The 13,036-nt window shown below is 33.6% G+C and overlaps 1 protein-coding gene across 1 annotated transcript in view; it reads right to left on the bottom strand.

Annotated features, from left to right (window-relative positions):
• The window catches only part of LOC127717587 (slowpoke-binding protein-like), a 47,593-nt gene that overhangs the window by 28,297 nt on the left and 6,260 nt on the right, over window positions 1-13,036 (bottom strand). The window contains exons 4-10 of the mRNA XM_052223294.1: window positions 10,587-10,664; window positions 9,385-9,533; window positions 6,570-6,680; window positions 5,835-5,930; window positions 5,433-5,518; window positions 3,577-3,683; window positions 249-346 (exon numbers count right to left, since the gene is read on the bottom strand). Coding sequence (XP_052079254.1) covers window positions 249-346; window positions 3,577-3,683; window positions 5,433-5,518; window positions 5,835-5,930; window positions 6,570-6,680; window positions 9,385-9,533; window positions 10,587-10,664 — 725 coding nt within the window. The remainder of the gene's footprint in view (window positions 1-248; window positions 347-3,576; window positions 3,684-5,432; window positions 5,519-5,834; window positions 5,931-6,569; window positions 6,681-9,384; window positions 9,534-10,586; window positions 10,665-13,036) is intronic.

Below are 13,036 nucleotides of genomic sequence, written 5' to 3'. Positions count from 1 at the left end.
CAGGGTTCTGTTAAGTCAGTAATGTTTGCCTGTGTTTATCATTGCAATTGTTGAAAAATGTACAAAAAATTAATATTCAGGAATTGTTGCATACAAATTATGCTATACAAATGAAAGTTTTTAGTTTTGCAATACCTATTCTGTCTAATTTTTTGTCATAGCTAAATAATCACAAAATTTTCTGAATTTACATCAAATAAATAACCATTGATACTAAGCAATAAAGTTGATAGATGATTTCAACTCACATCAACAGCATCAGGACTTTTACACTCAGACAAGGCTCCTGGTGTTGGGTGGGCTGTCTGTAGTTGTTTGCCAGTACACATCTCATAAAACAAATGACCTGAAATATCATTTACAATGTACTTATAATAAATCTTCAACTCACAACTGTCAATCTGTAAAGTGTTTCACAGTAACAACTGGATAAATCCTGTTAATCGTTGGGCCAAAATGAAAATCTAAATAAATGGAGAATGTGTCTATGGGACACAGATGATGCCTCTGCTTGCATAAAACGTTATAAAGGGACACAACTAGAGAACTGTAAATGCGACCTCACCCAAATTCAAAATTGATCTGTGGTTTGTGGTAATAAGCTTTTTGTATAAGTTTCATAACATTTGGTCAAGGAAAACTAAAATTAGAGAACAGAAACCAATTTCGGGATGAACAGACGTACAGACGGACAAGGGTAAATCTTAATGTCCCCTCCCCTATGACGGGGGCATAAAAAAATAAAAGCTAATCGTTTAGAGAGCAATTAAAGTTCTTTCCACCTACAAATTCACACTTGTTGATCATTTAAGTGGAAATGAACTTCAAACTAGAGGCTCTCAAGAGCCTGTGTCGCTCACCTGTATTTACTGATGCTTTGGAAATCATGTAAAATAAGGTTAAAATCATAATTAATAGTATTAGATATTAGATATCATAATGATATCTAAGATAATAACAAAAAACTGCAAAATTTTTGTAAAATTACTAACTCAGGGGCAGCAACCCAACAACAGGTTGTCGGATTCATCTGAAAATTTCAGGGCAGATAAATCTAAATCTGATGAACATTTTTGCCACCTGTCAGATTTGCTCTAAATGCTTTAGTTTCAGAGATATAAACCAAAAACTGCATTTTACCCCTATGTTCTATTTTTAACCAAGTCGGCCATGATGGTTGGAAGGCAGGGTCATCGGACAAATTTTTTAAACTAGTTTACCTAATAATGATTATGGCTCAGTATGGTTAAATTTGTCTCAGTAGTTTCAGAGAAGAAGTTTTTTGTAAAAGATTACAAAAATTTACAAAAAATTGTTAAAAATTGACTATTTAGGGCAATAACTCCTAAAGGGGTCAACTGACAATTTTGGTCATGGCAACTTATTTGTAGAACTTACTTTGCTGAACATTATTGCTGTTTACAGTTTATCTCTATCTATAATAATATTCAAGATAATAACCAAAAACTGCAAAATTTCCTTAAAATTACCAATTCAGGGGCAGCAACCCAACAACAGGTTGTCAGATTTGTCTGAAAATTACATGGCAGATAGATCTTGACCTGATAATCAGTTTTACCCTTTGTCAGATTTACTCTAAATGCTTTGGTTTCAGAGATATAAGCCAAAATCTACATTTTACCCCTATGTTCTATTTTTAGCCATGGCAGCCATCTTGGTAGGTTGGTGGGGTCATTGGACACCTTTTTTTAACTAGATACCCTAATGATGATTGTGGCTAAGTTTGGTTAAATTTGGCCCAGTGGTTTCAGAGGAGAAGATTTTTGTAAAAAGCTAACGACGACGGACGACTGACGCCAAGTGATGAGAAAAGCTCACTTGACCCTTCGGGCCAGGTGAGCTAAAAAGATATGATTAAAAAAGATTTTTTTTTGTAAAATAGGGGAGAAAAATCATATCAACTTATAGGTCACTTTAGGCATTAAGAGAAAGCTTAGCTTACACTTATTTCAAATATACATAGGTTTTTGAATCTTTCTAGTACAGGAGAAAATCAGCTTATTTTGATTTTATCAAATGATAGCTAACTTTACACTGATTCCAAAAATATGAGGTTTCTATATATAATTTTACTCAAAAAAGAGAGAGAATTTCCTATTTCAAGTTTTAAACAATATGTATGCTTACAATACACTGATTCCAAAAAATACATGCACTTTTGCTTGCAATAAGGGAGATAATTGGTTACCTCTGGTTTGAAAAACAAATTTTCAGGTGTCATATGACAGCTTACATTACACTAATTCAAAAAACATATGGTTACTATTTTCTTTTACTTGAATAAGGGAGATAATTTGCTACGACTGGTTTACACAATGTCACTTCCGGTGTTACATCATTGGTTACTTATGCTGATTCCAAAAATATAAGGTCTCTAGGTACTCCATGGCTGTGAAGCTATTATAATAACTAATAAATCAACTTTTTGTATTCATCATGAAGCTCCATAAACATTACCCTTCCCAAGTTTCTAAGTCTCATACAAAATATTTGGATACTGTGGATTCATTTTTATTCATGGTATACCAATTTTCGTGGGTTTCGTGGGTCACAGCGAACCACGAATTTAAGAATTCAAGGAAGAATAATCCCGAGAAATGTGTATGGAGTCGGATGTTTATTTCCGGTTATGTTATGCAGTTCTAGTATAGTGTTGACTATCGATAAACACTGTAACATAACATATGTTTTTATTAAAAGAAGATACAAGTATTTTCATTAAATCAATAATAAATATATCGAATATCAGTGATAATTTACTTTTTAAAATTGAATAAAACTGTTCATGGAAAATAACTGCAAGTTGTTAATTACCGTGTCATAGTGTGGTTTACTGTTGATTAAAAATCAATAGGATTAAGTACGTGGATATTGTCCGTAGGTAATATTGTTTATGACAGGAACATTTATTTTCACACCTTTTACTTATATGACTGTTTATTATATCGTGATTAGGGAAATGAGCTTTCAATCATAGAGTTTTGAATGCCTTATAAAATTCCAACAAGAATTTATAAATTGTAAAACAAACAAATAATTAGTTGTCTCTGTCACTTATTGTAATTGAAGTTTTCAATGAACACTTTAACCTAGAATGACCAAGCGAGGATTTTTACAATTCAAAACTTTTTCAATGAATTCCTTCTTTTTTGTTTGTTTGATTATTGATCAAACCAAGGAGACTAAATGATCTCCTAAATTAAAAAGAAATCCACGAATTACGTATCTGAATTTTTTTTTCTTTTTGTAATCAGCGATCCACGAATTTACGTATACCACGAAACGCCTTTTTTTCTCTATCCACGAAAATTGATACCCACAAATATAAATGAATCCACAGTATAGTGTTGTCAATTTATTTTTGATAGTTTGAATGTCATTTTGGTATCTTTTGCCTCTCTTTTTTTTTTATATTTTTCTGACGCAGTACATATATTTATCGTACATTTTCTATGTATCACATATGTATTACTATACTACATGTACTATAGAAAACTTAATTTTGCAACATTGTGGTGTTGGGTAAAACACTATATAATGAACTTATAAACTTACCAAAAGAGACACTGTCTATGGCATCCATTTGTTTACTAACTTTTTTCTGTATGAGTGGATACAATTTTGATGTATATCCTAAGAATGAATTCTCTATGGCAGCCAACCTACAGATAACACTAAAATCATGTAAAAAGTTTATTTTACTACCAATTAGTCAAGCAACCTTTTCTTTAATAAATGTGCTTAACTATGACTGGCAGTGTTTGAAAGCTATTTGTTTTCCTTTTAATATGATATTGACTAAAATATAATCTGGCATATTTTCTAAGTTGTGAAAAGGTACAGGTTCTTTACATGTCAAGAAGTTTGGAAAGAGTTATCTCTTCTTTCAGTACAAAGCATATATTCTTGTACAGATACTGTTTGCAGAGTTTGCAAGGTGGTGAATGGTAAAACAGAATTTCATTCAACCCACTGAACAATTGCAATTTACTAGTCTGAAAAAAATAAACTGTTAACACAGAGATATGTCTCGCCTATTTGTTATTTTGATAATGCAAATGTTGAAATTAAAATAGCAATACTCTAACATGTAAGTTATGCAAATATTCAAAGTCAATGAACCATGACTGAAGGTACAGGGCTAAACAATCTCCATGGAAATGAGATGTGCTAATGCTAATACAACTGCAAACCAAATACCATTGACTTTTCATAAGTCGTTCCCTTTAAACAAACCTGAACACAAACATTAACTTGTAAACTATGTAAAAGTTTCAAAGTCAATGAACCATAATTAGGGGGTGGGGTTATATAATCTCCATGGAAATGAAACTTGCAAATGCCAATACATTTGCATACCAAATATCATTGACTTAACATTAGTGGTTCATCTTAAACTGAACTAATCACAAACTAATACATGTAAACTAAGCAAAAGTTTCAAAGTCAATAGACCATGATTGAGGGGTAGGGACTCAATAATCTCCATGGAAATGAGATGTTCTAATGCTTATACAACTGCATACCAATTATCATTGACCTACCACTAACGGTTCCCCTTAAACTGACCTAATCACAAACTAATACATGAAAACTAAGCAAAAGTTTTAAAGTCAATAGACCATGAATGTGGGGGGTGGGGCCAAATAATCTCCATGGAAATGAGATATGCCAATGCTAATACAACTGCATACCAAATATCATTGACCTACCCATAGTGGTTCACCATGAACTAGACCTAATCACAAACTAATACATTGTTGACAAGGCGAGACAAAAATCACTGGATGACAATCAATCATTATTTAACTAAAAATTCTAAAATCTATAGAAACACAAAGGATATGGGGTATCCATCCACGACACAAAATCAGTACATGCACAGCAAAAAACACACAAAAAGAAAAGGAACAGGGCTTTTATTGCTGTTCTTTATCTCAACCACTCATCCGAGGTCAAGTGTTTCGTCATTTATTTGGAATGCATGAACTACGTTATGAGATTTGTGTAAACCAGATACTTTGAACAGTGTGCCTTTTTTCGATATGACACTTTTTGATAGTGTAGTCAATCTCCATATTTTTTGGTCCCTCATATTAATTAAACACACAACTTGACAAGGACAGATACAAATCATGCACAAAAAAATCAATAGTAAACACAAATATTTGATAAACAGGAAGAAACACATGATGTATGATACCAAATTTCTTGAACATCTGATTTGTAGTTTTTGAGAAAAGTGTGAACAAAACTTTATGTGACAACAGACAGCAGGGGTATAATTATCAATACTTCTTCAAATTAATATCCTGAATCAGACTGGATATAACTATTAAATCAACACCTACAGTCAAATAATGTCTTTGCTAGATTGATGTTTAGACAAAAAAATGAATACTGTAACTCACGTGCAACATCCGTCTGACATCATAACATTACTAGACGTTAAATGCCCATGTGTTGGAAATCCTTTGCTGTCTAAAAAAAGTAATGCCTAAAAAATATAATTTTCATCTTTTTTAAAGCTGTAGTTTTTACTTGACACCTTACACAGATCATTTTTATTTTATTTCATTCTCTAGTTAATATATAATACATTATTACAGATAAAAATATGTCTATGGTCAAAATTCAGTTGAACAATGGTAATAAAAACTTCGCTCATTTTTACGTTTTACAAACTGTAGGCATTAGCTTTAAACATAAAGAATCCTGTTGGGAAAAGATTCAAAGACTTAGTTTTTGGATCATTGTGAGGTCCTAAATATACCATCAACTGTACAAAAATCAGATTCATAATACATTTGTACCTCCAAAATCTGTCTTCCAAAGAGTTTTACTTGAGTATTTATTAATCCCTTAGTTTTCTGGAAATATTTCTCTTGGTAACTTGTCGAATAGCGTTTCTGAAAGTGATAAAAAAGAAAATTAATAATGTCTATAATGAAAGAAATTCAAACTAACAAGATGATATGTGAGCTTTTGTATGATTTATATATCTAGCCTTCTTTTAGCTTGAAATCAAAGGTTATCTGTTAACACTTATGTTGTTATAATATTTAATGCAAGATTTAAGATGTTTTTTTTATGTGTGTTGGGTGTTTAACATCACTTGTGGCACTCTTGGCTATTTCATGATGGCCAACTTATATTGGTGGAAGAAACCAGTGTACCTATAAAGAACCACTAACTTTAGAAGGAAAACTGGCAATCCAAGTGTCGAAAATATCTCACCATGAGAGGGATTCATCTTCACAACCTCAGTGTTAAAAGGCTAGAGATCGCTGTAAATGCTGTTCTCATGGCAACTGTTCACCAAAGATGCCAAGATTTAGAGAAAGATGTTAAAAATGTTCTCAATACTGTCAAGTTGATCTTCAAAACTTTTCCACCAAGCAGAAAAAATAGTAATTATTCTCAGGCAAGAAACTGCATTGCATAAAACAAATAAGCTATCACATTTACAATTTCTCATACTATCTGAAGTAGGCAGGACCAAGGTATCAAGCCTTTTGTTAAAAATAGGCTTACATATAAAATTTTACCTGGAAAATATAATCTTTAAGTGACCCTCTGCTGGCTACAGGCTGAACAACAACAATAAGTTTCTGGTCTATCACAAAATCTATATCAGTTGTTGGGAAAATGTATGGATGCTGGAAAAAGAGACAACAATACTTATATTAAGCAGTAAATAATGATTAGAAACTGTTAATATTCTGGTAAAATAGTTTATCTACCACAATTTTTAAATACAAAAATAAGAAAATCTAGTATGATTGCCACTGAGACGACAAATTACCATATTTCTTTTGATATAAAAATAAGATGTGGTAAGATGGCCAATGGGATGACAACTATCCACCAGAGTTCAAATGACTTAGATTTAAGCAACTATAGGTCACCATGCAGCTTTCCAGTTCACCCATGACCAAAACTGATACTACATAGATATTATTAGCCCCTGTTACTGAATTTGCCAGTACCAATTTCATGCAACAAAATGTGCAATATCCAACTCTACAATAGATTTTCAGTTCGAAATTGGCCTCTCAGTGAACAAACACAGTTATAAATTCATACACATAATAAAATGCTCCGTAGGGCACAGCTTGATACGACCACAGAGGTCGAACCCTGAACAGTTGGGGCAAGTATGGACACAACATTCAAGCTTGATACAGCTCTGAATTTGGATTGTGATTAAATATTTGACACAGCATAGGTTTCTGACACAGAATGAATGTGGTTTAAGAACTTAAAAATTTTAAATTGGACATTCACCTATTATGGTCCAATATCCAAAATCTAAATACATGGTTAGATTCAGCATATCAAAGAACCCCAAGAATTAAATTTTTGATGAAATCAAACAAAGTTTAATTTTGGACCCTTTTGACCTCAATGTGGACAAAGTTGATAACGGGGCCCAAAAATCAAAAATCTAAATACATGGTTAGATTCAGCATATCAAAGAACCCCATATATTCAATTTTTGTTGAAATCAAACAAAGTTTAATTTTGGACCCCGATTTGGACCAACTTGAAAACTGGGCCCATAATCAAAAATCTAAATACATGTTTAGATTCAGCATATCAAAGAACCCTAAGAATTCAATTTTTGTTAAAATCAAACTTAGTTTAATTTTGGACCCTTTGGACCTTAATGTAGACCAATTTGAAAACGGAACCAAAAATTAAGAATCTAAATACACGGTTAGATTTGGCATATCAAAGAACCCCAATAATTCAATTTTTGATGAAATCAAACAAAGTTTAATTTTGGACCCTTTGGACCTCAATGTGGACCAATTTAAAAACAGGGCCAAAAATCCAAAAACTTAATACACGGTTAGATTCAGCATATTAAAGAACCCCAAGAATTCAAGAATAAAACCCCATTGAAATTGGTCAAGAAATAAGCAATTTATTCGAAGTATCTTCTTTTGCACAATACTGTGCAATTGAATATTTCTTGCTATTGCGCAATACTGCACAATTGACAATTTCTTGCTATTGCGCAATATTGTGCTATTGGATAGTTCTTGCTATTGCGCGATACTGTGCAATTGAAGATTACTTGCTATTGCGCAATACTGTGCAATTGAAGATTTCTTGCTATTGTGCAATACTGTGCAATTGAAAATTTCTTGCTATTGCACAATACTTATTAATAATAATTTACACATTCTGTTTGGTGTGTATCTCCTACCATATCATTATTATTTGCTTTTAAATATAAATCAGAAATAACCAACTTAAAATGGAAAATTTTAAAAGAAAAAAAAAAGGAAAAAAAGAAAAAAAAGGAAAAAAAAAAAGGATTCCCCCCCCCCCCCCAAATTTTTTTAACCCCCTAATGATTCATCACCCCCAAATTCAATCCCAGCCTTCCCTTTGTGGTATGGTACCTTGCAGTACAATTTCAGAGAGATCCATACACTTGAACACAAGTTATTGTCTGGAAACTAGAAAAATGTGTTTTTTGGCCCCTTTTTGGCCCCCAATTCCTAAACGTTTCGGGCAATTACCCCCAAACTCAATTCCAGCTTTCCCTTTGTGATATGGAACCTTGTAGTACAATTTCAGAAATATCCAAACACTTACACACAAGTTATTGTCATGAAACTAGAAAAATACTTGTTTTTTGCCCCTTTTTGGCCCCTAATTCCTAATTTTTTGAGGCAATTACCTCCAAAATCAATCCCAGCATTCCCTGTGTGGTATGGTACCTTCTGGTACAATTTCAGAGAGATCCATACACTTGAACACAAGTTATTGTCTGGAAACTAGAAAAATGTGTTTTTTGGCCCCTTTTTGGCCCCTTATTCCTAAACGTTTCGGGCAATTACCCCCAAACTCAATTCCAGCTTTCCCTTTGTGATATGGAACCTTGTAGTACAATTTCAGAAAGATCCATACACTTACACAAGTTATTGTCATGAAACTAGAAAAATGCTTGTTTTTTGCCCCTTTTTTGGCCCCTAATTCCTAATTTTTTGAGGCAATTACCCCCAAAATCAATCCCAGCATTCCCTTTGTGATATGGAACCTTGTGGTACAATGTCAGAGAGATCTATACACTAACACACAAGTTATGGCTGGAAGTTACAAAAATGCTTATTTTTGGCCCCTTTTTGGCCCCTAATTCCTTAACTGTTGGTACCATAACCCCCAAAACCTTCCTTTTGTGGTATTGAACCTTTTGGTAAAATTTCATAGAGATCCATTCACTTAAACAAAAGTTAGAGTGCGAAAACCAATGTGTCTTTGGATGACACAGGACGACGATGACAACGACGTCGACGACGCCAACGTCATACCAATATACAACCGCAAAAATTTAAAGGAATATTTTACTTTTAATATTGAAAACAATTCTTTCAATGTTCTTCTTGTTGATGAACTGAATGGTATTGGTATGTTAGAACACAACTGTGTTATTGTTAGAACTTGTTCTTTATTCATGCTGTCTTTGACACTAAACCAATGACGACCAAATCTAGAACCTGAAAAATAAGAAGAAAATTAGAACTCACAATGCGAAAATTTATTCAGCCATAAGTATTATGAGATTCAGACCTCTCCATACCATGGCAGTTCTTTTCTGTATTTAAGATGTGCAGATGCCTTTCTTATGATCTCCAGTTATTTGCTTAAAGGTTCTAAGTGTACCCCACATCTACTCTTATCTATAAGGTGATAACTATACAAGCAAACAAACCTGTCAACCTCTGAAACCTTTAAAGAGTGAGATCCCACCCCCAGCTATGATAGCTGAGGGGGGATTTTGCGCGAACTACATTTTCAAGTTAAATATATGACCTGTTTACTTATTTATCTACAAAACACCAATAAGAGTTAATAAATATACTTTATTTCTTCAATTCATGGTTATAATCTATAAAGTTTTGTTTTTTTTGCCTTTTTCATTACCTCTGAGTCTCATAAGAAGAATAAGAATAAGTATAATAATTCCTTGGACTATTATACTTTCAATATTTGAATTTTGTTGTGAGTCTCACACTAAGCATGCTTTCAAACGTCGTACAGACCATCAGAAGAAACTGAAAAGTTGATTGAACATGATGTGCAAAATGAAGATTCATTGTCAAGTGTTGAAGTGAACTTGGTCGTAAAAATTGAAAAATCTTTCATTCAAATTCTGCTTGACATTTCGATTTGCAGCTATCTATTTCGTCTTTTTTACACTGCCGCTTGGTCCACACAAAGACCTCTATCTTGTTGGAGTTGACATAGCAGAAATGAATTTCGATTACTTATAAATTGAACATAAAAACTACTGACCAAAGTTTTCAAATGATCGCCGATTGTTTATTTATTTCAATTGACAGTAATGAAAAAGCCAGAGAATTACAAACACGGGTCATTCTAGGTTAAATATCCGAAAGCAGGAGTTTTTAAACTCCCACGCACAAGTGGACCGGCAAGCAAGATATTTCCGGAATTTAGTTATTTGCGCGGGAAACTCCCGCTCAAAACGGGAGGGTTGGCAGGTTTGCAAGCAACATAAAAAACACATCAGCTAAATTGTGACTTACCAATATTTTCCATCCTTTGAACTGAATCATATTGTGGATTAGATCTCATATAAAACTGACAACTCATCCATGCTTCATCTACAATTCAAAATAATATATCTTTCAATGCATAACTAAGCATTTAGCTGTGGGAAGAAATAAACTTTTGCTATAAACAAATTTCTTTGGAAGGAACAAATCTTCAGAATTTCTAGAACACACAGTCTTAAATCTAATACCAAAGTAACATTAATTTGCTCTCATTGAATAAAATTACATACAGAAGAAAAGTATTCAGGATGCTTGCTATGTACACAATTTTTTAACATTCCTTTAATATTTTGTAATTCATACAGCTTTTCCCTAGGTAATATATTCGAATAGCTTGCTCAGCAACCCAAATTTATCTCAATATTTGTTTTTAAAAATACGTCTGAAATACTCCTCTGAAAAAATAGTTTTCAATTCTTGTTTCTGTTATGTGTTTATTCAGTTTGACATTTGTTTCCTCTAATACATTTCAAAAGAATATTCCAGAGATAAAACTTCTAATTTTCTAAATATTTTGTGTGACTAAAGATCAAGTGCACCAACAATCCTTTTTTAGTACAATTTTGCAATATTATACATTTTCTATTGAAAAAGACCTCATTTCTGAACATATCTTTACTTTCGGCGAATAATTCTATCGACGATATTGACCCTCTACGAGCAGATATACGTTTTGAAGGCAACACTCTCACCGACTTCCACCCTGCGTCAATTGATGAAGTGTCGAAAATAATTCTAAAAGCGTCAAGTAAATCTTGTGAACTCGACCCAATCCCGACTACGCTTTTGAAAACTTGTGTAAACAGCATTGCCAGCAATATTACGATGATCATAAAAAAGTCATTATCAACTTCTACTGTACCAGTATCGTATAAAGAGGCTATTGTGCGACCTCTGTTGAAGAAACCCGGTTTAGATAAAGACACACTGAAAAACTATCGCCCGGTTTCGAACCTTCCTTTCGATTCTAAAGTTCTCGAAAAAGTTATTGAAAGTCGTCTAAAAGAGCATCTATTGTCAAACACTCTTCATGACCCTGCTCAATCTGCCTATCGTGCGGGACACTCAACCGAAACAACGTTACTTCGAGTTCACCATGACATTGCAAGTGCGCTAGACAAAAACTGTTGTGCCGTTTTATTGATGCTCGACCTTTCTGCGGCGTTTGATGTGATTGACCATAACATTATCGAAGCTAGATTAGAATATGCTTTTGGAATCTCAGGTTCTGCTCTGAACTGGTTACTCTCTTACCTCCGAGATAGGACACAGCGTATAGCAGTAGGCTCGGCCCACTCCAACGAATTTCGTCTTAATTGCGGTGTGCCGCAGGGCTCCGTGCTTGGCCCAAAGCTATATACTATATTTTCGAAGCCGATCGGCGAAATCTGTAGACGTCACAACATGTCTTATCAATGCTACGCCGATGATACGCAGATCTATTTAGTTTTCGAACCTCTTGATAACTGGAAAAACACATCGAATCGAATTGAGGACTGTTTGGCCGATATAAGTTCCTGGATGTGTGTAAACATGCTTAAACTGAACGAGGACAAAACGGAACTGATGCTATTTGCTCCGAAAAAATGAATGAAAGATTTGAAGGATTGCAATCTCACCTTTAAAGGAAACATCATTACAAGTTCTGAGTGTATTAAAAATCTGGGTGTTCATTTTGATACGACTCTGTCAATGCACCAACAAGTCAGTTCAGTTTCGAGATCATGTTTTTATCAAATACGAAATATAGGCCGCATACGTCCGTACATCAACGAGGATGCATGTAAAACTCTGGTCAATTCGTTAATCATTTCTAGATTGGATTATGGCAACGCTTTACTCTATGGACTACCAGCTTACATGATTCAGAGACTACAAAGGGTTCAGAACACTGCTGCTTGAGTGGTTACAAGAAAAAAGAAATACGAACACATTACTTTGACACTTGAGTCTCTTCACTGGCTGCCTGTGCAATACAGGGTGCAATACAAAATATTATTATATGTATTCAAGTCCGTGAAACATGAAGCGCCATTATATCTTAGTGAACTTGTAAATTTATACAGGCCATCAAGATCATTAAGGTCTGAAAACAACTTAACACTCGTAACTCCTATTGTGCGAACCAAAACCTACGGCAATAGAAGATTTGATCAAGCAGCGGCCATCCTTTGGAATGCATTACCAAAAAAACTTCAAAATGCAAAGTCGGTGCCTGTATTCAAAAAGAACTTAAAAACTCACTTTTTTCGACAAGCATTTTTAATTCCTTAAATTCGTTTCTGTGATACATTGTGCCATAGACGTTAGCCTGCTTTTGATTTATCGAACCTTTCTTTTAACTGGAGATATGTTTCATTTATAATATGAACATTGTATGTTTTTAGTAGCACACATATTTTTCATTTCAGTAATTATAT

This window comes from Mytilus californianus, unplaced genomic scaffold (assembly GCF_021869535.1).
Source record: "Mytilus californianus isolate M0D057914Y unplaced genomic scaffold, xbMytCali1.0.p SCAF_1, whole genome shotgun sequence".
NCBI lineage: Eukaryota > Metazoa > Mollusca > Bivalvia > Mytilida > Mytilidae > Mytilus > Mytilus californianus.
The sequence above is the reverse complement of the archived record's forward strand: the minus strand, read 5'-3'. Positions and strand labels throughout refer to the sequence as shown.